A 24,676-nucleotide genomic window follows, 5' to 3' on the forward strand; every position below is an offset into this window, starting at 1 on the left:
TAGTTTTGTAGGCTACACAATGTGCAGCAGAATACTAACTACAAAGCACATTCATGTATCAATCATTCAGTCTAATCTGTAAAAAGACGTTTGAGTAGATGGAAGCTCCCAATCTACCTCAACTTGAGTTACTGTGGACAAAAACAGGGACGAAACAAATCGATCTCTAGTACAAAGCTGGAAAACTGCAGTGAAGTCATTGCCTCGGTTTTCCAACACTGAGGCAATGACTCAGGCCACCTGAACTCACAAACCAGCAGACACTCTTCAGAGTTTTACAAATATGAATTTAACACTAAAGACCGGTTGTCATCTGATCTTCTGGTTCCCTTCTACTCTGCATCCCCAGAGTCAGAATCAAAGATGGAGAAGCAGCATTCAGCTTCTATGCTCCACTAATCTTGAACAAACTTCAGAAAGTCTGCAGAAACTCATTTACATCAAAGATGAAACTCCTTTACATCAAAGCTAAAACCCATGTGCCTTTGAGTCACAATGATCCAAAGGCAATATTGAATGGAATATTGATCAGTCTACATGATGTATATTTGATGATGTAATGTTCATTGTTTCATATTTGGTTATTGTATTTTGTTTTATGGTGTAAACACTTTGAGTCATAATGACTGGAACCCTTGCTGCTGAAATGTGCTATGCAAATAAATTTAACTTTAAACTCAACTTATGCACTGCTTTGTGTAAGCCTAGCACATAAAATTCCATGAAGTAAAAAAAATGGTAACAAGTTGGACAGTGTGTTAGTTTACAACCAAAAGATATCTTCCTGTCTGTTTTATCAGGTCAAAAAGAGACTTAAAAACGAGAAGCAAAGCAGAGACTTTGTCACGTCTCTGTAGGAGGACAGTGGAGTAGTTTGTAGATGGAACATCATCTGTAAATGCACTTTATTTGTGTCAGTTTCAGGTTCAGTGGCCATTTTCTCCAATCTTTTTTACATATAATACAAGCTTGAAAAATAGACAAAAAAAGATAATAATAATAATAATAATAATAATAATAATAATAATAATAATAATAATAAAAACCCTTTTATTTTCTTCTTTGCAGTAAGTAAATGTGATCCACATCATTTTGGCCAACTTAGTCAACCAATTACTACTCTGTTGTTATTAAAGTACAAATATTAGCTGTTGAATAAAACAATGATGATGAATGTCCAAAAAACAAAAAACAACACACACATCTCCGACATTTTATGTCAAGCTCAGTGCTTTTCATGGGAAAAGTCTGTCAAATTTCATTCATTTGGACATGCTGACCTCTCAGTCTTGGTTGGACGCTCAGGTCAGTAGGCCCTCCGGAGTTCATAGGGGGACCAGGGGCTCACCCCGTCCTCCTTAGCCCATGAAGAGTGGGCCTCGGTCCCAGCTGGGAGGCCACTGTGACCCTCCGCCATGTCCTCTGACACCATCTTGGACACCAGGTCGCTGACTGGGCTGCTCATGTATGGGGGGCAGGGAAAGGAGGAGGGCACAGAGTAGGTGCCGCCAGAAGTCAAAGGGTGGTAGTGGACGTCCTCCAGTGAATGCAGGGTGTACGGCTGGCTGCCGGAGACAGGCCCCATGGAGGAGCCACGGCTGGGGGAGCGGTACTGGGATGGGCTCCCAGAGGGCTCCGGGCTGGCTATGGAGGGTGGGACGCTGACAGAACCCAGGCTGTCCGGACAGAGGCCCTCCACCTGGGACACTGGCTCAGGTCCCGACTGGTCCCATGAGTCACGCTAAAGCAGGAAAACATGAACAAAGAGGAAGAACGTTTCAGTTATTCATTTCCTCATCAGATAGCATCCTGATCTTCAGCCATCACAAAAGGTCTTCTGTCACGGCATCATCTATTTGTGATAACTTTTTTTTTTCACAGCGTCTACTTTTAGGGAACATTGTATGTTTTCCCAAAACACATTTTAACACTTTTAAAAAGAGGACTGCATTCATGCTGCGTTTGATATCGTCTGATATTATAACTTTCATTACAGCATCCACGAACATGGTGGAGAGAACCAACCAGCCTCAAGAGTTTGAAAATGAAATATGACTTCAAATTATTAGGTTTAACAAAATTTGGCATTAGAATCATGTTAAAGAATAATCTGACTAGAACAAACGAGTACTAGAGCAGTGGTTCTTAACCTTTTTTGAGGTACTGAACCCACCAGTTTCATATGCGCATTCACTGAACCCTTCTGTAGTGATAAATAAAATATGATTTTTTTCCTCCAAATTCAAGACATAGGGGTGACCCAACTAGGCTCTAGTTGGGTCACCCAATGATCACTAAGTCTTCTTAAAAGGTAGAGTCTCTGAGAACAGTTCTTCAAAATATAATCAGTGTTTTCAGCAAAGTTGAACTGACTGTCCAGGAACGACCCAAGGTATTTAAAATTTACCACAGTTTCAACAGGTTGGCCTTCGAGAGAAACTGGAACCACTTTAAGGTCTTGTTTAGATCATTTAGTTAGCTCTACATTCTTAAGAGAATGAAAAATTAATAATAGATAATAAAGACTTTGTGGTATTCTGATTTAGTAATGTAATTATATTAGCTGTGTTACCACCCCCACACCACTAGAGGCAGTAGCAGGCCCGAAAAGATGCGACTAAGGAGCAGATTTAGAAGTACACCAAAGCTACAGCAATGGGCTCTTTGCACCTCAGCTTCCGCGTTCGGGGTAAAGCGGCTCTATTGTTTCCGATCCAATACAAATATCATTTACAATAGGTGCTTGCAGTGCTTGGCAAAGGTTTGTACATCGATCCGAAGCCCCAACAAGTCAGCTGGAGAAAGGTTTTAGATGTTCGCCTCGTTATACATTCACTGACACGAAGGTGAGTTTTACTTAAACTTTGTGGCTAACATTAACGTTAGCTTATGCTAGTAGGCAATATTCTCGGACATTGTTCTTGTAAAATGTGCTATTTAAGTATCTAAACATTCTAACGGACAATGTTTTTACCTAATTTTCAAGTATATTATGTGTGTTTATTGTCGTTAGTGTCACAGACTAACGGGGAGGTTACGGTTCGGACTTTTTACTTCCGAAGCCTGACAGAGCTCAACAAGCCTCATAGCTTGACAGTAGCGCAGCTCTGGTGTCAGAGATCTGGTTCAGCTGTTCAGGTTCAAAGTTGCTGCTTTTAGAAAAATATGACCATGTCTTTTAAGGTCTCCGTGTTATTTCGTTTTATTACCTTTGCATGTTTCTTGTGAAGAGCTCAGATAGGACGGTGTTTACAGCAGGATGTACAGGCGGATCAGTTGCTCGGCTGTCTGGCTCTGGTCTGCTCTCTCGTTCCCATAAACTCTTTCAGGCTGAATATAGAAGTGATTCCATGGAAATAACTCAGGGAGGCTCCTTTATTTACCATCCGTGTCCCCGGTAGTTTTAGGCTGATCCGGAGTGAAGTGAAGGCTGCAAACTTTGTGTTGTGCAGCGTTAACTGGTAGTGGCAAATATTTACAAACCACCATGTTCTTAATTCAGGATCGCTTGGAAATTAATGAAAACTTAAAAGCCCATTAGGAAGACAACAATGTTCATAGTATTGCGTTTTTTGCATCTGAAATACGACTTAGTCTTTTCTACCAGTCATGGTAACTCAAAGCGGAAAAAAGTGAGCCGCATTAGCTCCTGGAGATGTGACGTCAACACCTTAGGTGCAAAGAGCCCATTTGGTAAAAACTGTGAGTTTTGCTGAAGTAATTAAAGACACAAGTTCAAATCCCTGCTGAGAGTGGAGCTCCTTCAATCAGGGCTCCTCCACAGGTCTGATTGGCTCAGCAATGTAACGTGATCCTCTGCAGCAAGTGATGGCAAAGCGGGGCATCATCACGACTTTACACAGTGTGTCTTTTCGTCCACGGCAGAGGCTCCGCCGAACCCCTGAGACCGACTCATCAAACAACTGGGGTTCGATCGAACCCAGGTTAAGAACCACTGTACTAGAACATCAAGCTAACGTTGCAGTTCTTTTGATGACCACTAGTGTAGTTTACATTCCATCATTTCATAAGTAAAATGAGATAACATCAAACTTGACTTTGTCCAAGATGGAACTCAGAAAACTAGAGGAAACTGCAAATTGTTGTGCTCAGAGGTCAGGCTAACACTGTTAGCATTGCAAGGCAGTGACAATGTAATACTCAGAGTTTGACGCATTTAAACATTAAAGGAGCAGGTTTACAAACAGATGTTTGTAAACCTGTAAATATTGTAAGTGTTATATATGCAGCAGCTAATTTAATGAGTTACAGACTGTCAGGAGTGCAACCATAGCCCTCTTTCAGATCATAGTCAGCAAAAAAAACATGCAACTACCAACTATTGATTACATTGTTTGTGGCGCAGTTGGTAGAGCTGTTGCCTTGCAGCAAGAAGGTTCTGGGTTCGATTCCTGGCCCGGGTCTTTCTGCATGTTCTCCCTGTGCATGGTGGGTTTTCTCCGGGTACTCTGGTTTCCTCCCACAGTCCAAAAACATGACTGTCAGGTTAATTGGTCTCTCTAAATTGTCCCTAGGTGTGAGTGTGTGTGTCTCTGTGTTGCCCTGCGACAGACTGGTGACCTGTCCAGGTGACCCCGCCTCTCGCCCGGAACGTTAGCTGGAGAGGCAGCAGCACCTCCTGACCCCACTAAGGGACAAAGGTGTTAGAAAATGGATGGATGTTTCCCATCATAGAAGTTGATGTGCATACGGTACAGGTCTTTAGGAATTTCAGAGATGCACCTGAGTTTGCAGAAGCATTTTGGCATAGCTGACAACATGCAACTTTCACCTGAGTAAGAGCTTTTCTCCAGAGTAACCCTCCATAATCAGATGAAAGCTACAATTAATGTCTGTGCTCTCTGATGTCAAACACATTTTGCAAAATGTGTTTGAGTGTCCCATACTCATCATAGTAATTACAGGTGCTTTCACATCACCCCCCCCCTTAGACTGCTTTAATCAAACAGTCTGGTTGTTTTGAGGAGGTGTGAATGTGCAACTGAGATCAAAAAGGTGAACTCTGGTCCGCCTACAAACCCGTTTCATTTTAGTTGGAAGTGAACTCTGATGTGGTTCGAATGCATATGTGAACGTCAAGCAGACCAGAAACCACTCCAAAAGGAGGAAGCAAACCTACCCAGGACATTCTGGATAAATGCAACCAACACAAAGACAAAATATAAATCCTCCAACCACTATGTTATTTATATTTGGTGAAGAAGGAAGTTGTGCTCAGTGTCTTCTTCAGAGGGTTTTTTTTTCTGCTTTCCTCAGTATTTTCCTTCAGTGGTTCTTGGTGCAAAGCCACCACAGGTGAAGGGGTGAACAGTGGCCTGTTTGACACTGCAGTGTGAAACCAAACCACTGCTACATTGGTGCATTGATTTAGCCCACAACCCCCTTACCTGTCGCCCCCTTCCATGTGTGGATCATTCAGTAATGATGTGTAAACACATGTAAATCCCAAAACCTGTAATGATCTTAAAGGGGCCAATCCCCACCTCCCCTATAACAGTTGGCAGCCATTTTGGACTTCTGACTTTGGAGTTTGTGAGGTAGCTCCAACTTTCCCAGTCAGAATTCCAATATTCCAATTTCTGAATGAAACAATAAAACCTTTCAGCCTTTAAATAGAGAATTTCCACAACTGGAACCTTTTTCAGGAACCAGTCTAGTTTTCTGGGGCCAATTATTATTGTCCCATGCAACTCCTCTATATTTACCAGGGTAGTTGTACCTCTGTACTACCTGCAGAGGTAGCACAGTTCCTTTTTCCAGCAATGTTGTGCTTTAAATGGAGCATTTTGAATTACATGAATAATTTCAACATCATGCTTTAAGGTTACCTTAAATGCTACATTTAGTGTGTGTGACAATCACTAGCATGCTGATGATACTATTACAATGTGTTGGAGCACAAGCATGAAGCCTATGTTTTAAGGCAATATCCCAGTGTACTCTTTCCTCAGGTTAAATGCATAGAGTAGCCAAGTATACTCAGGCATTCATTTTGAACATTTCAGTAAGCTTGATTTCAAAAGGTCACACCAATCATGCTTAACAGCAGTTTTGTTATACACATTTTATAAGGGCCAAATATGCAATTAGCCATTGTGTAAAACATTAATGGTTTTGTTTTGTAGGCTATGTGTGGGCCTTATTTTGAAAGTTCAGAGTGGTTCAAAGTGTGCAATGACAATCATGGAATCTTTGTCTTGAACCAATATCCCACTGATCTTTTATCACCTTAATATGGAGACAGTATGAAAGGAACACTGAGGCTTTTACTTTGAAATTTTCAGTAAGCTTAATTTTACATTACCACACCAATCCCATGTATCAGTGGTTGTTGAATTATACTAATTTTCTAAAGAACAAATCAGCAAATAGCTGTTGTGTAAAATCTTTTATTTGGTGGGGTGTGTGAACCAGCAGCAGGTTTCACAGATAACTTTAGCAAAAAATGATTTTAAAGATCAAAACTGAAAACACTTTCCATCCAGGACCTTCACTAAAACATTTTCCCATACTTCCCTCTTGCCGCTTACAGCACAGTGCTTGTATCCATTCCAGGTGAGAAAGTGGGTGTAGACATGTGCAGATAATAAATCTCCTACAGTCACCACACAGTGTTGTATTATGTTGAATATCCTGTTGCTAGGGAAGAGAGGGAAGTACCTGCCACCAAAACCAGAAAATTACCATTGATGTGTGATTGAAAATGATGTGATGACTAATAGGTATCTAGAAAACATCAGTATCTAGAAGCTGAAAAGTGTGGAATGCCTGTCTGTCAAACCATGTTTACTTTTAGGTGTTTTGGGGCATCAGACAGAACAAGCTCAGGCAGACTGGATGGAGAGCATCGATGAAGATCATTTTCCCATAAATTTTCAAATAAATTTAAGCCTGGACTTTGACTAGAACATTCAAACACAAAAATCTAAACCAGATCAAAACATTTTGTCATGTGGGTCAACGTCAACAAGGTAAAAGTACTCTGCCTCAAAAATTCAACATTGCATATTTTTAATGCAAGCAAAGCAGACAGAGTATCACAGGACCTGGATCAGTGAATTATTCTACACCTGAATGATGCCAGACATCTTGCAGGTTTGCCTTAAAACAAAGGCACGCGGTTCTTTTGAGTCGATTGTTTCCTATTTTGGTTTGGGATCAAAATTCTTTCAAGCAAAAGTGGTTGAATGCTTTTGGTCTGCAGCTGCTCGTGCTCAAATTAAATGTGGTGAGCACCACATAAATGCTTTCATGTTTACGATTTTAGAAGAAAAATCAGGCTCTAAAAAAAATTAAAGAATTGTGAAGCATCAGACGCCTTTGATGGGAGCCACAGTGTACCATCATCGAATTGACGCTCTATGAACAGAAACAAAATTGTGGGTGCGCAAGAAAATTAAAACCATGTATTTTCTTTCCACTTCATAATTATATACAAATATGTATCACCTTGTCAGCAAAAGTTCAAGGATATAAAAACTCTGCAAAAATCCTACCAGAAATAAATGCGGTGAATCTCCGTTGAAAGTTGGCAACAGGGAGGAAATGGTTGACGAGGGCAGGAAGGAGCTGCCAGAGCTGGAGAAGGTGGCTGCGCTACGGTAGTCACCAAAGGTTTCTGGGTAGTAGCTGTCGATGAGAGAGGAGTAGCTGCTCATAGAGGAGGGTTGTGTGGAAGAATAGACATCGGAAGGAAACTGCTTGGTGGATGTGCAAAAGTCTGCGTCGGATATGAAGGGACGCCTCATGCTGTAGTAGCCGGGCAGCATGTGTGATCCTGCATGAGGGTAAGAAAACATTTGTCATATGATATATAAAAATAATGTGCTGGGATTGTTGGAGCCAAAAATTTGTTGCTGGTAAAAGTCTATAGATTTAATGTTGAAGATCTGTGTTACTTTGAGACATACCTGGCATCTGGACAAACGAAGGTGGAGTAGTCGATCCTCCCTGTGAGGAAGAAGTAGCGTTTTAATTCAGGGATTCCCTGAGTTTATATAAGCCAGGCTTTACTTGCCACCCCACGCCCAGGTTAAGCATTCTTTGTTTATTTTAAAAAGGTTTTTTAATGTACTAGCAACAGTGACAGTAAAGACAGAGTAAGCTAGGTTTGACTGACTGAACAGGAAGTGAGAGGTTCAGCACGAATTGTGCCATCCATCCACCTGTCCGTTGGCTTCACGTCAGTGTCATTTATGATGCCTGCTCATGTACATCAGATTTTTGTAACTATTAACGTTTTTAACATAAAAGTAGTAGAATGTTAGGGTGGGCTGCCCTAGCGCCCCAAAGGCCTTCTCAGGTTTTCTGGAGGAAACCCTACAGTATTTGAACTATGCATGAAAATCTGAAATAATCCATTTGTATCACACCTGTGTATAAAATGATTTTCAGATTATTAGTTTATCAATAGCATCCCTCAAGAAGAAAACTTTTAAATTTTGGTTGAAATCATATGATTTTGTCATTGAATTCTTTGGGCAAAGAGGAACAAAAAAAGTCTACAGCACGGAAATGCAAGTTGCACTGGTGGTTTCAATTTCTGCTTTAGGTATAGGTTAGAGCTCTTTAGCTATTGCAGTTTCTGATTTTTAAATAATCATGTAGCTATAATCCACTTGGCCAACTCCTCAAGAGCAGCCAGAGAGGAGAGGGAATGATACTCTGGATATTATGTCATTTCCAGATGTTGCTGTAATATGACTGAATCCCTGGACTACAAGAGGATCTTTGGATCAGATCTGCTGGATCCTGTTCTCAGACTGCATGAGGCCATGATGCATGACAGTTGATTTCTCACAAAACAATATTATGTCTATGCTGCGTACCCCTAATGTCATGATTCGTGGTTGTGAGTGGTGAGGGAGACGCCGGGGAACCCAGGTAGTCATGATGAGAAGGTGATTTAATGACAAACCAGGAGGAACAACAGAAAATACTGGCCGCACAGGAACAGAACACAGACGTGAGACGAGGGTGAGATAAGACGAGGATCCGACAAGGAACACTGACAACAGGAGGGACTAAATACACAGGGAAGGTAATCAGGGAACGGGATACAGCTGGGAGCAATCAACAGGGAAGACAGATTCACAGGGGAAACTGGACTAACACAGAAAAACTACACAGAAAACACAGATCCTAACAGTACCCCCCCCTCAAGGGCAGCTACCAGATGCCCAACAGAAAACAAAAAAGAACAACCCATCAGGGTGGGCGGAGGGGCGATGGAAGGAGGGCCAGAGTCCAGAACAAAAAACCACCCATCAGGGTGGGCGGAGACCCAGGAGGCAGACCCCTCGAAAGAGGTCCGGCGGGCGTCGCCGGCGCAGGAAACGGAGTCCCGGAGGCGGGTCCGGCGGGCGTCGCCGGCGCAGGAAACGGAGTCCCGGAGGCGGGTCCGGCGGTCTCTTCCGCCGGCGCAGGAAGCGGAACCCCTTGGGCGGGTCCGGCGGTCTCTTCCGCCGGCGCAGGAAGCGGAACCCCTTGGGCGGGTCCGGCGGTCTCCTCCGCCGACGCAGGAGGCGGACCCTCGGAGGCTCAGGTGGGCCGGCAGGCTCAGGTGGGCCGGCTGGAGGGCCGGCTGGAAGGCCGGCTGCAGGCTCGGGTGGGCCGGCTGGAAGGCCGGCTGCAGGCTCGGGTGGGCCGGCTGGAAGGCCGGCTGCAGGCTCGGGTGGGCCGGCTGGAAGGCCGGCTGCAGGCTCGGGTGACTCGGGAGGAGGGCTCGGAGACTCGGGAGGAGGGCTTGGAGACACAAGGAGCTCGGGAGAAGGGACCAGGTCAGCAAACTCGGGAGGAGGAGGCACTAGAAAATCTAAAGTCTCGGGGGGAGCAGACTCAGGAAACTCGGGGGGGAGCAGACTCAGGAAACTCGGGGGGAGCAGACTCAGGAAACTCGGGGGGAGCAGACTCAGGAAACTCGGGGGGAGCAGACTCAGGAAACTCGGGGGGAGCAGACTCAGGAAACTCGGGGGGAGCAGACTCAGGAAACTCGGGGGGAGCAGACTCAGGAAACTCGGGGGGAGCAGACTCAGGAGGCGGAGTCTCGGGGGGAGCAAGCAAACGCCGCCTCGGCGCGGGAACCGGAGGCAGCGGGGACAGACGCTGCCTCGGTGCGGGGACCGGAGGCAGCTGCAGGCGGGGCCCAGGGACCGGGACCTCCGGCGGCTCAGGGCTGCGGCGACGGCTTTGCCCAGGGGCCGGGACCTCCGGCGGCTCAGGGCGGCGTTGACGGCGTGACCCAGGGGCCGGGATCTTCGGCGGCTCAGGGCGGCGGAAACGGTGTGACCCAGGGGCCGGGATCTCCGGCGGCTCAGGGTTGCAGTAACGGCGGGGTCCGACTCCCGGCGGACAGAACGCCAGCCGAGTTCCCACCCAGGGATTCAGGCTGGCTGGAGCTCCGCCACAGAACTCCTCCGCTCTGGATCCCCGCCGCCGCCTCCGTCGCGGTCCGCGTTGCCTGGGTACGTCGAGGTCTGAGGCGAGACCCAGTTCCTCCAGCAGCAGCGGAGAAGGCAAGATCTCTACGTCTTTGTAGAGATCCCGTTGAGCCAACTCCAACTGCTGCTGGAACCAAGCCTCGCTCCCCCACACGCTGGCGTCCTCACCACTTTTCTGGTCGGATCCTACTGTCATGGAGTGTTGCGGAGAGCGGTGAGAGAGACGCCGGGAATCCCAGGTAGTCATGATGATATGTAATAATTTAATGAAAAAACCAGGAGGAACAACAGAAAATACTGGCCGCACAGGAACAGAACACAGACGTGAGACGAGGGTGAGATAAGACGAGGATCCGACAAGGAACACTGACAACAGGAGGGACTAAATACACAGGGAAGGTAATCAGGGAACGGGATACAGCTGGGAGCAATCAACAGGGAAGACAGATTCACAGGGGAAACTGGACTAACACAGAAAAACTACACAGAAAACACAGATCCTAACACCTAAAAGATTTAGCGGGGGTAACAGTACCTGCAAGAGAGAGGAGCGACTGTCAGCTGTAAAAAATCAATGCATTCACTGTGCAGCCATGAGTGTACCCACTAATCAGCTGTGGCCCGTGACTCAAGAACAATCTAAAACACAACTTAATCAGTTAATAAATAGCTTTTCCCCCCATATCATATTGTTTCTGAACTCTTTGTGCTTTTGTTGGAACAGGGCTGCAACACGTCGATCGCAGAAGGTTTTGAGTTGATCTCGGCATTAGGAGACAAACTGAATGCAGCCAGGAGGCTGAGACCAGCAGGTCCTCCTCTGATTGGCTTAAAATGTCCATAACTTTATTATAATATGTCTATGGTACACAGTACCCGGTCTTACTTCCGGCGCCCACCAGAAGTATCAGTATTTCACTGTAATTTGTAGGGTTTTTGGCTAATCTATATTCATAATAGAAGTTGCATCATGATTATAGGTCATGATGTAAGTTATATCTCTCTTTTTGGTTATAATACAGTATTTAGTTAAACTTGTTCACAGACACACCGTCTGCTGTCAGAGAGCTGCTCAGTACAGAGGATCATAATTGTGAGTTTAATCTGGGGAGCGACAGGAACACGATTGTTACATTTTGTAATGAAATGACCGAGATTTAGCAGCGCTGCTAGCAGCTCGTTCCTCTGAAGAGCTGACAGTGATGAAGACGAGAAAAGCCGAGAATCTGGTCAGAGTTCTGAGCTGCCGTTCTGCGCCGACAGTACAAAACACCAGAACTACATAACATTGTCTTTGTTTGATGTGAATTTTATTTTTCGTTTGAATTTAAAAATAAAGTTCATGATCTGAGTCTTTATCATTATGTTTGGGCCAAGAACAGTTTTTAATAAGACTAAATAAAATATCTGGGCTCATTTAGTCCATCACAACCAGAACCTCGAGGTTCTCCATTGCTGAGTGTCGCTGCAAATCAGAGGAGAAATGACCGCAGCTGCTGCGCTCCAGACCGTAATATGAAGAATCTCCCCACTGGACCAGAACCGAACCGAATCACATATTAACCTGTCATAGAGAGCAACTTTCCACTAGAAAGTGTCGTAAGGTGCCCTTTCGGAGCTCGGGTAACTGTTGTGCTGTTCGTGACTGTACTTTAATAATCAGACCAAGTTTAGTTTGTGGCAGCAACAGGTGTGTCTTGAACGCTCCCAAAACGAAGGCGGCAGTTTTCATTGCGCACAGACAGATAAGGAAACAAAAAGAATTTGGCTAAAACTTCTAAACTTGAACAGAGAACCCAGAAATGCTTTATGTGTGTTAATTTCATTGTGTGGACAAATAGCCAAGGGAAGAAAACCCGCATCTCCGAAGCAGCTGAGTCAGTGAAGTAGCTGAATATGCTAGTGTGGTCTAGGAATAAGGTGGATACCCAGATTTCTTTTTCAATGGAGACTTAAAAGTATGAAAAATTGTTACAACCCAAACAGAATACAAATGTTTTCAATGTGGTTGGAACATGCTGCAAAAAAAGAAAAAAGAAAAAAAAAGACTGAAGTATGTTTTCTTACATTTACTTTTTTTCATTTTTTATTTTTTTTCTAACCATAAAGGACCGATCATTTGTAGAGTTTCTATTTCTTGGCAGTCCCATTCGTGCAGAGCACAGCCTGGTCCGCTTGCACAGGACAGAAAATGACAGAGCCTCTTGTTTTGCATAGTGCTAACATGAAAGAGTTGATATTAAGCCCATGTTGGCTAGGGCACACGCAAATTTTGAGGGCAGAATTTGAATGCGATTTGCCAGCGCCAAGACTTCCTCATGTGGCCCAGGTACGGCTCACTGCATCTCTGAAGGCTGCGTATGGAAATCAACTCGCTCAAACTCAGTCAGATAATGTGTTTCAGTCGGGGTGGGGGGAGGAGGGGGGGCGTGAGGTGGTTGATGGTTGGGGGTGGAAGTGTGGGAGGGACTTATCCTGGTTTCCAAAAGGAAAAAATCTTCCTTACTATTCAAAACAGGGTATGTATTATATTACACAAATAAATTTAGCTAAATTTCAAAATTCAAATTTGAAATCAATATTTCATAAAAGTTCACTTTAAAGTTATTCCATTACCTCTTTTAATTGATCAATTTGTGATGTTTCAGTACTTCAACATATTCTAACATGTACTCCACAATTACAGTTGTTTTAAGTGAAGACCAATCACACCCTGGGAAATTCTTACTGGCTAGCTAACCTTTGCCAACACTTTTTATGTTTTAAATTGTAAATGCATAAAATTTCCTGTATCAATTTTTTGTTTCTTTTGCTTTGCTTTGCTTGAGCTCATAAATGTAGTGTTAAAGCAGAATGTCTCAGTGCACCTGGATGCAAATTGTCAGATGGGAGAAAGCTGCTAAAGTGGGATGATGTGAGATGTTTTTACTCCTGCTGTCCCGGTTCATGTTCCAGCATGAGCTGGATTACTCTGTGGTCAGAGCTAGCTTTACTCTCTCAATGGCCTTTTTATTCTCCGAGATAAAACCTGGCATTGGTTAACATAGGACGGGAACGGCTATCGTTACTATGTGCCTGTGGTCATTATTGGCTCCCTAAGCAACATTCACAACCAGACATGTAAATACTGCATTGACAAGCACATAAAGTGCTTCCAAAATTGTAAATAACATCTCTTTTTGATTTAAACAGAAGGTAACATATTTGATTTTTTTTATATATATTTTGTTTTCAAAAATAACACCATAACACAAGGTTCCTCCAATAAAATTTACCAAAACAGTCTCAAAGTGAGACTGCTGTATTCATCTACAGTCTTATATAAGACAGAGACACATGTAAGAGGTGACATTGAAGTAATTATAAACTAGTCATCATAAACCATCAGATACTTGATACAAATGTCTGATCCCTTTTATTGCCAACTTTTGCCATATCCAAAACTGACAATTGTACTTCTCAAGGTGGTTTAGGGAGAGATCACATAATTGCAGCAAAATTAGATTTAGATTTAGAAATGAAATATAGTTTGCATAAGTCATTTTTATCCTTTAGATTTAAGAATTCCAATACCTTGAATTGGATCCATTCAAAGCTAACTTATCACTGAGTCATGTCAAGTCAGACAAGCTGCTTATTTGTGGAGCCAGAGTTGCATCAGTATTTAGAAACGAATGATAGAAACTTTAATTGAAATTCCAGTTGGGACCAACTTTTAACATGTGTGAGGAAAAATGAATATTCTGGATAACGTGGTTATTTAGTTATCAGACGGCGATAACTAAATAATAAGGCTTGACACAGACAAATAATTTAAATCATAACAACAGCATACAAAGAGAGAGGTTGAATAAGCTAACGCTAGCAGCCTGTGAAAAGATCCTGAGTAGGATAAGTTAGACAAGTATGGAAGGCTTTTTGTAGCCATGTGCTGAGTCAGCTAGTCCTTCCGGAAAGAAACGTAAAGCTATGTGTGTTTTAAGTGACGTGTTAGTGGAATATTACAGCAACTTTGTATAACCAAGCTAACTTTATGTTTGAGCAGACGATTGTTCAGAAACTCTGGGTGGAGAGATATCGTTATTGCTGCAAGACATAGTTGCTATCATGTATTAATGAAAATATGAAATTAAAGTTAATATCTCAAGAGACAAAACTTGCTTGAATTGTTTACTGACTTCTAAGTTAGATATGCTTGTGACTATTTTATTGCTATATTGAACAGTTCAAAAGAATGAAATAATGACAATGACAAGTCGATTTTGTCATGAGATGTTCAAAAAGCGGACCCAAATGCAGAGGGCCTTAGACGACAAGTAGTAGACGATAGCTTTAATGAAAAAAGAATGACCATTAACATTCTTTTTGGTCATTCTTACATAATGACCTGGTGAATACCAGGCAGATTCCCAGGCAATTCATCAGGTAATCTGCAAAAGCTAAAAACCAGAACCACTAGGAGCATGATGAGGAGGATAAAGTAGGAACCAGACTACACAAATTAAATTAAAGCTGCAAGCAGCGTCGAACGGCCCTGCAGCTCAGTGCTGCTTCGGCCTCATAGCAACGGCGGGGGTTGCAGCACGTCCGCCCGCTCAGAAAACGGATCTAACATTATAGAATAACTAGACCAGCGGTCCCCAAACTACGGCCCGTGGGCCGGATCCGGATTCAGTTTTTTAACCTAAAACAGAATTTTAGGTTAAAATTCTGTTGAAAATTACAGCACTCATTAACTTTTACTTTCCAAAATTAGACAACTGCAGAGATAAAGTTTTTGTTTCATAATTTGCTTATAAACTGTAAGCAACTTTAATAATGCAAGAGAGCATTCAGATTTTTTTTCATATACCGTATTTTCCCGACTATAAGTCGCTTATATGTGGATTTTTCTTCAACCACCAGGGGGCTCTTTAGCAGGAAGTGAATCATTGGAAGTCAAGATTGAAAATAAAAGAAGAAAGCGCCCATTAAAACGGAATTAAGTTTTAATAGGGAATTGAAATTTGAGAATGTTGTTGATCAGTTAAATAGCATTGAGGGGAAAAAGAAGATTTTTCGTTTTTTTGTTTTTTTTTTAATAATACTGGGATCATTATGAGAATTTGAGGTTTAGATATTAGGATCCTGTAGATGGCAGTAGTGCAACAATAATTGATGCAAGCTGCTGTTGAAATCTAAAGGAGAAGAAGAAGAAGAAGAAGAAGAAGAAGGCAGCGCCCAGTTTCATTTAGCTCATGCTAGTAGCAACACGAAGGATCAGCACTTTTATTGTTACAGTTACCGTTCAGAAACTACTGTAATCAGTTCAGTTAAATCTAAACTTGGCAACTTTTTCTTTTTCAACCGTAATAAATGTGATATTCAATAGACCCTTTTCACAGTGACGTCAGACAATGGCCGCCATAACTCAAACCTGGGTATCTTTACTTCCGGTGTGATTTTGCCTTGGGAACCAAGCTGAAAAATTCCCGCATTCTCATAATCTTAAGGATATAATAAAAGGTAAGTTTAATGATAACAGCATTTAAGTGTTAGATAGCTGTTATTAATCATTGTAAAATCACCATTCTCTAACTGTGTATAAAATAAACAGCCTCCGATCGGAGAGTAAACCAGCTAGCAGCAGCTTTAGCCACATTTAGGAAAAAATATACTCTCTGTCAGTGCTGTAACGTTTAGAGGTTCACTTTCTGTATTTTATAAAACAGTGTTTACGTGTTAGATAACCGTTATTAGTCATTGTCAATTTACCATTCTCCAACCAGCCTCCGATCATGAGTAAACCAGCTAGCAGCAGCTTTAGCCACAGTTAGGAAACATATACACCGCCGCCTGTCAGTGATGTAACGTTTAGAGGTTCATTTTCTGTATTAATGGAAAATAAAGGACAGCTTCCAACAACGTTGTTTAGAATAGTATTTTAAATATTCTGGGGCTGATTATGTATCTCTGCTCATTTCCAAGCTCAAATGAGCAACTTCACGTTCAAACACAAGTCCCCCAAAAAACGCAACCGGTGAATCATTATTTTTTATGAGTTTAGAAAAAACAAGACAAAAGCCACAAATAACAGTTGGGCTTGAGGACATTTCTGTTTTTCCAGCAACAAAATGATCTATCTTCAAATCTTATTTTAGGCAAATGTTTTAGAGACTGTGTAACTCCATGCTCCAGTGTTCTGTCTGATCAACATATGCTGTCAGATATATACCTCTCTCTCTCTCTCTATATATATATATATATATATATAGAAGACAAGCCCCTACATGGGATGTACCACCGACAAATAACTGAAGTGGCTGATATCAGGAAATCCTACCTATGGCTGGAGAAAGCTGGACTCAAGGACAGCACGGAGGCCCTCATCCTGGCCGCCCAGGAACAGGCCCTAAACACCAGAGCAATAGAGGCTCAGATCTACCACACCAGACAAGACCCAAGGTGTAGGTTGTGCAAGGAGGCCTCTGAGACAGTCCAGCACATAACAGCAGGGTGCAAGATGCTGGCAGGGAAAGCGTACATGGAACGACATAACCAAGTGGCGGGCATAGTGTACAGGAACATCTGTGCCGAATATGGACTGGAAGCCCCGAGGTCAAAGTGGGGAACACCCCCAAAGGTGGTGGAGAATGACCGAGCTAAGATCCTGTGGGACTTCCAGATCCAGACAGACAAGATGGTAATGTCGAACCAACCGGACATTGTGGTGGTGGATAAAGAACAGAGGAAAGCCGTTGTGGTGGATGTAGCAATACCAAGTGACCACAACATCAGGAAAAAGGAGCATGAGAAACTGGAGAAATACCAGGGCCTCAGAGAGGAACTGGTGAAGGCCTGGAAGGTGAAGACCACAGTGGTGCCTGTGGTCATCGGGGCCCTCGGGGCAGTCACCCCCAAACTGGAGCAGTGGCTACAACAGATCCCAGGAACAACATCAGACATCTCAGTCCAGAAATGTGCAGTTCTAGGCACAGCCAAGATACTGCGCAGAACCCTCAAGCTCCCAGGCCTCTGGTAGAGGACCCGAGCTCAGAGGATGAAAGAGACCACCCACGGAGGGTGAGAGGGGAATTTGTTTTTTTTATATATATGAAATAGACAACTTTATCATTACTTACTATGTACACCGGAACTAAGGATACACAGCTTCGAGCCAAAACGGAAGTTGTGTGACGTCATGTGAAAAGGGTCAATTGACCTGTTATGACTCAAATGTTGGCTGTCCGCCCCCCTCTGCTGCATCATTGTGGAAAACCTGGAGCGGCAGAGAAATCTGAGGCTTATATGTGTATGTTTACTGGGTTTTTAAAAAAAAAAACTTTGGGGTTGTGGCTTATAGTTCAAAAAAGACGGACTATAATCCTTCCTGGATTTATTCTGTGAAGAACCCAGAGAGGGTTATTTGATTGTGCTTTCTGGAAAACAATAAATTTTTACATTTAGGCACTCCTGCCCTGCAATCGTCACATTTTTTCTGTTACAAACTGACTCCGGCCCCCCACCAAGGAAGGGAAAAGTTATGTGGCCCTCACAGGAAAAAGTTTGGGGACCCCTGACTTAAGAAACATAATAAACTAGAGTAACTAAGAATAACTTTTAAAGAAGTAAATATAATAAGGACTAAAGAAAAGTAAAACAGAAACAAGACTGATCTAATTAAAGAAAGAGAATAATCAATACAGAACAAAATTATCAGAACGCAAAAATAATCCAAGATCCTAAGAAATTTGGAACAAAAATAAATTGGTAAAATTTTCTTTTAGAAGCTTATGGGAGGCAATTTTTCACACACCTGAAGAAAACTGAGTATCTGTTTTCACTGCCCTTGTTTTGAAATGGTGTGTTTTTCCCCTTGGGTTAAAATTTATAATTTGATTGTTTTATTTGTTTTAAAAGTGCGTTATTTGTTGATCGATAAACAATTAATTGGAAATTTAGGATAAAATTCTGTTGAAAATTACAGCACTCATTAACTTTTACTTTCCAAAATTAGACAATTGCAGAGATAAAGTTTTTGTTTCATAATTTGCTTATAAACTGTAAGCAAATTTAATAACAGGAAGTTGGTTGTAACTAGTTGTTTCAGTCCTATGATTTCATCTAGAAATCAGAATTTGACCATTGAATAAAACGTGTTTGAGTCCCTGGTGGAAGGCCTCAAATGCACCTTGTCATGTTTAGTTTGAGGCTATCTATGAAAAATCTGACATAATGATATGATTTTAAAAATCCTGGCAAGTTGGTCAGTTTTCTTGTTAGACTGATCTCCCAAAGAGAAACGGTCCTACGGCTGAAACTTCACTTATTTGTGAAGCTTAACTTATTTTCAACAAATACGTTAAGCTTATTTGTTGAAAAAAAAAAAAAGAAATTTAGGCCAAATTTAAGTTAAAATTCCTTGTGAAATTGGAGCAATCGTGGTGCTTTACAGTCCAAAATTACACAACTCTAGGCATAAAGTGGCTTCTCTTTTGCTTATAAATTGCAAGCAAATTTAATAACAGGTTGTCAGTGGTTGTCTTAAACATGTGAATGATGTCAATTATGTATGTTGACTTGCTTCTTATTTCATTAATACAAAATATATGACAAGAACAGTGAGTAAATATCTACAGCTAAAGAACAAACAGCATAATAGATTAAATTCTGCTTATTAATTTCACATAACATCATAATCATAAATCATTTTTAAAAAAGTGTATAACTGTATAATTTTAGTGCCCAGTAGCTTTAAAGGTTGGAGTGGAGCTGCTAAAGAAGTTTGGTTTGTCCTGCAGCCATAGAAATCCGGAGTAAACGGATCAGGACGAAGGACGAGGACTGAAACAGGAAATGGAAACAAGTCTTTACCAAATAAATAGTGGCTGTATGATGTTTTTATTGTTTTACTCAAATTAACTTTTCTTAAAGCAAAACTGAATTAAGTAAAATAAAAAGTCGGATTTGCTGCCTATTAGATTTTCATATTAATATTTCTGAAGCTGGGAATATGACAGCTGTTTCAGATTAATGTTGCTGCCTTCAGCAATCTGAAAACATTCTTCAGCAACAGACGTAAACTCACTGACCCTCTGAATGAAGCATCTAGCCTGCTGCTCTGTGGCGTTTGGCCCTGGGCCGGAATCGGATGAACATGGAGTTCAGCTTTCAACACAGAAGGAGAAATGGTCCACACCTCCCCCACATTTTGTCATCACTCATAAAACAAAAATGGAAACACACCTGTCCATTAAAATAATACATTTGTAAAATATGAGTCAGAATTTAAAGCAGCTGTATTTTCTTTTTCCTAAAACCATATGCAAAGCAGAACAGGTTTTTAATCACCATGTTTTGTACAGGAAGAACTGCATCCTTCCAACCTCACCCGTCTGAATGACACGATTCACATCAAGGTCAGTGGCCCCCAATTAAAAGTAGAAAAAAATAAAAGTGTCCATGTCTAACAAATGTATGATTACTACAGAAAGGCTAATGTTTCCTTTATGCTCATTGCAAATATTGTTACATGTCAAGAAAATAAAGGAAATAACATATCTGCTCATTATGATAGCTGTGTTGGTTTATCTATTTTTTTAGACATAATACTGTGGTTGAGAGCGCACAAAAATGTTCATGAGGAAGAGATAATATCTGCTAATGTTCACTTCATGTGTAAATATTTGACTCTTCTTGGATATCTTGGGATTTTTCATTTAAAAGGTTTTGAGTAGTTTTGTTACCTCCAGTAAAAAACACTTTTATCTCTTTATCTCATTATGAGTCTAGATTAGTTGGTGATGAAGCTTAAAGATTTTGGCTCTGCTGATTGTGGGCAAGATTTATAAGAACTTCTGCCATCTTTAAAGTCTGCTCTCAAAAGTATCAGACAGGCTCATTTGAATACCTTTGAACTGTTGCCAACTTTGCATTGGTTGGTTTTTTAGATGGAAGTTCATAAAATAATGTTCCCATAAGCCTCTCTGACTATTTGGAACTGGAGATGGCAGAAGTTTTTGGTCTTAGCCAGGCTTGAACAGAGATGTTAGCTTCAGCCTGTGTGGCTATCTAAAGTGGCTACATAGAGATTTTAGAGAGATATTCCTGCGTTATCATTAACCATAAAACTATGCAAACTGAAAGCATGAAAATAACTTTGCTTCAAGAAAACACCGCAATTTTGAGAAAATTCCCGTTTTTTGATAGTTTTTGCGCAAGGATCAGGTGTTTTTTGGCAGTATTGAAATAGATGCGTTTTACAAAAATTACAATGGAAACACTTTTTCCACAACAGACGAGCCCCATGATCAACAGTCAGATGTTACTGCTGGCTCAGAAGATGACAGGAAGTAGTGACAGGATGGTGATTTGTTGTTTTTTTGGACAGCGTGCAGCTGGCTTCACCAGAGCTTCCACAGCATCAGACAGTTCGTATCTTATTCTATTCTGTAAAATCGATGACGGTAATTTCTCCAAAATTCTGCATACGTAGGTAGGTATAAGGGGCTTGTCGTTCTAATGCCTGAATAAGATGACAAATATAGCACTGCTGCTATGGCTGAATTATAAATATAATCTCACATAACAGTTTGCATCCAGTGAATTTATAGTGAAATTGTGTTTTTTCGACATGAGCAGACTATAGACAAAGATTTGCGCATGTTTGGAATGGAAACGCAGCATAGAGCAGTATTTCCTGTGCATGTTTCACATGTTGCCTCACTGTAACCTGTTAGCATAAAATCCTTTTAGCTCTGGTACAGCAGGACTACCCACAACTCCCATCCACTGAAGTTATGAACCTCTGCAGAAATTTCCAGAGCAGAAAGTGAAGGTATGTTTTCTCCTACAGTTTTATTGTCTTATTGTATCCCATGCTGTCTCCCAACCAGCTGAGCGGTAAGCAGCCTGCATATCTACAGAGTGGACATGCCACCATTAGACCAATGAGTGAATACTGTCCCATAAAAGCCTTTTGACAGGCAGTTTGTGGTAATGAAAAGCCAGTCTTGTTTGTGCATGCAGGCATTTAAGACACAGCCAAATTTGTCTGTAAATTCAAGCTAGTGTGTGTGTGTGTGTGTGTGTGTGTGTGTGTGTGTGTGTGTGTGTGGGTGTGTGTGTGTGTGTGTGTGTGTGTGTGTTTTACCAATGTGTGTGCTTGACAACAATAGGAGGTTTGTCTGGAGCCTGTTCATGACTGAGGACAATATCGGCTGGCAGGTGTGTGTTGATCAAACTTTGCATAGGCAACCTCCTGCATTGGCCTTTTCTCTGTCTGCCCTGCGTCCCCCCCCCACCTCCACCTCCATCTCAAGCTCCAGCTCCAGGGAGCTTTTTATTTTTTTGAAGATCACGGCCATTGCCTTTGCATGCATTGTGTCAATGTTCTTTTGTGAGGTTAGGATAGGACTCTGTGCTTTGTCTTTATCCACACACACTGTGCTCAACTATTTACAGATGGTCTTTATGAGGCCTTGAGGGCAGCAGAAACAGAGGGGGGAGGCACATACAGGTGGTCAATGGATCAACCATTGACTTATTAGTGCACAAAACAACAGTAAATGTAAACAGGGAGAGGATAATATTTGAAGGCAGTGCCGTAATTGTGTCATCAACAGAATGTCAACTGTGGCTACGGTATTTGGTTTGGGTGAAGGATGATGAGGGAGACAGACAGCACAGGAGGGTACAATAGCAAAAACAGTTGGTGCTTACAGTATATCTGGGCCCGCTTGTCTGTCGGGATCGCTTCTCAGCCAGCAGGTCTTTCACTGTGTGTTTAACCCGGACACCCTGGTACACTCTTTTTGAATATTCTGAAGAGTAGAGACAACAAAAAAACGGACACTGAGAGGAGATTTAATCTCAGCTAGAAAACATTCCTCCTCCTGCACAACTTCATCCAAATTTTCATCCATTCCCACAAAAGTGCATTCATTTGAATACATCACAGTTTTATGCATGTAGGTGAATGACTCTTAGGGATTGTGTGTGTAAATGTCATGGAAATTGCCCTTGGTCTGGTTGTTCCAAATGGTCAACTAAAATGAAGCAATTAGCTAGAAACACTTGATTTCAACCAGGCAGAAAGAAAAGGTCGGAAGGTATGGCATTATAAAACATGCATGTTTTTCTTTTATTAATGAAAAGAAAATATGCATGTTATGCATGTTAATGAAAAAACATGGATTTTGATAGAAATGAGAAATCCCATATATTTATTAATCAAGTCATTTTTGGTATTGGATTTTATAAATCTCACGTTGGTGCTGGTGTGATTTGGGGACATTCCTGGGAAGCGAAGGTCTAAACTCAATGAAAATGCAAACTTTATTATGCAAACGGAAATTGCATGCAAAAAACTGTATGTAAAAGACCCCAGCTTTTTGAATGGATCTTTTAGATAAGCTCCAAATCTGCCCAGCAAAGAGATTCTTGAAAATGAAAATAAAAAATGTAATCTGGATTTCAGTGTTTTTCTTTTTTTGCATTATTCTAAGTGAAAAGAAAGTCAGGGTTTTACTCAATTTTCAAAACAATCACAACATAGAATTACACTTGTTCAATTAGACATACATAGTTCCTGCCAGTAGGTTTCCTCATATTCCTGCTGTAAGAAGCGCTCTCTGCAGAGATAAACATGATCTAACAAGTTTCAGGGTACTAACTGTCACACACAGTAATGAAAATCACAGCATGCTGGCACAACAAAAAACAGCAGAGAATTTTGATTTCTTCATAGCAACACTGATTTTCATAACATTTCTTTTAGGAAAAGCAAGACGGGCATATGCATGAATGAAAAAGTCTTACCTGTGTCCATGATGCAGCTGAACGGTGTATCATGTACTCACACACACTCATACACACACCCACAGAAGCTGTTCTGTTCTCCCTCAGCTGTATTTGCCTACAGTGGCTCAGTGCAGGAGTGCAGCACCATACTGACTGGCGTGCCACTCAGAGAGCTATAACCACTCTGTAAAGAGGGCAGGGACACATGGCACCTCACACTGCTGTCATCCGGAGGCAGGTTTTCAAAATGACCTTTTATCTATTTGTTTAAATGCAAATATATGGGGGGACGTTTTTTAGACTATTTGCATCTGCAGTCAAGATTAGGGTTTGGAAGCATTGGGAAAAATGAAAGAAAACCTGTACTCCTTTGGCCTGTACTCCTTGTCTGAATTCAAAAAAGGATATATAAAGGATATATTGTTTCCACGTTTCTGATTTTGAGTTCCGGGAGCTTCTGAGCGCCGCAGGTCTTGCAGCACGGAAGTTGTTCTTCTTTTACTTTGAGCTTTTGCATCTGTGGAGAACATACAAAATTTTCTTCTAATATCGCTATCTACCATATATACATCTAATAAAAACTTTGTTCTTGGCAAACACATACATTTTTGATAACACTCTTGCAAAAATGAACCTTATTATGGCATTTTCCTCTGAAAAGAGTTTTTCTTTTTTTAGATTTGTATAAAACACTTTGAGCAAAGTAAAAACAAATGAGTCACCTCAAGCTTTTGTTGAGTGGCTGCAATAGCTGGTGGCATGCTTCGCTAAAAAGTTTATGTCTGCTCCTGCAACAAACTCACGAAAGGCTTTTTCACTTGTTTTCCGACTCAAACCACAGAACTTTACCTTCAGACTAAAACTCGTGCTGTCTATTAATCTGCAAAATATGTAGGTGGAAATTTACATGCGTTTCCCATTGCACGCTGAGCCTGGTTACATTTTTACACACATGATTTCGTAGCGATAGAGAAACCAGTGAGACGAACTAGCTGAACATTAAAGTGGAACTACTTATTCCTACTGGAATTTGCATGATGTCTGGTGTGGCACAATCAGAAGGACAAAAATTACATTACTGAGAAGTCAACTGATGATCTGATCCAAGATAAGCCAGAACCAGTGGCTAAAGAAACTAACGAGAGCTTGGCTAGCTTAGTTCCATAAGAGACTAAAACGTTATAGCATCATTACATCTCCATGGTGAAAGCAGCTTGTCTTGAATTTAAGGTGTACCTTCATTGTTTGTTATAAAGCTCAAAGATAACACGGATGAATTATTTTGCTAGCTTCCTCAAATGTACTGCTATTGCATAATTTTGCCTCCTTGATTTAAGCGTTTGTTAGCATTTCTTCTGAAGCAGATAGATGGAATATTGTCTCACAAAGCTGCACTGATAGAATTAGCATCAGCAAGTGCTAAGCCTCAGACTGTA

At 41.6% G+C, this 24,676-nt stretch overlaps 1 protein-coding gene across 1 annotated transcript; it reads right to left on the reverse strand.

Moving 5' to 3' along the window:
* Positions 1-888: 888 nt before the first annotated feature.
* pou2af2a (POU class 2 homeobox associating factor 2a) lies at positions 889-23,444 on the reverse strand. Its single transcript, XM_088011482.1, has 5 exons — positions 23,259-23,444; positions 22,161-22,261; positions 7,932-7,971; positions 7,518-7,798; positions 889-1,741 (listed from the first exon to the last, which is right to left on the reverse strand). Exons 1-5 carry the CDS (start codon positions 23,266-23,268, stop codon positions 1,307-1,309), a joined length of 867 nt encoding a protein of 288 aa, XP_087867608.1. The 5' UTR covers positions 23,269-23,444; the 3' UTR covers positions 889-1,306.
* Between the last annotated feature and the right edge of the window lie 1,232 nt (positions 23,445-24,676).

Source organism: Poecilia mexicana, unplaced genomic scaffold (assembly GCF_051168715.1).
Source record: "Poecilia mexicana isolate PSO_F unplaced genomic scaffold, ASM5116871v1 scaffold_13, whole genome shotgun sequence".
Lineage (NCBI taxonomy): Eukaryota > Metazoa > Chordata > Actinopteri > Cyprinodontiformes > Poeciliidae > Poecilia > Poecilia mexicana.

Bases quoted from the DNA above. Each gene is read 5' to 3' on its own strand.
- pou2af2a (XM_088011482.1), bottom strand. The intron at 7,799-7,931 runs GTATGTCTCAAA...ACCCTCATGCAG, and splicing joins TTCGTTTGTCCAGATGCCAG to GATCACACATGCTGCCCGGC. The intron at 1,742-7,517 runs GTAGGATTTTTG...TTCCTGCTTTAG, and splicing joins ATTCACCGCATTTATTTCTG to CGTGACTCATGGGACCAGTC.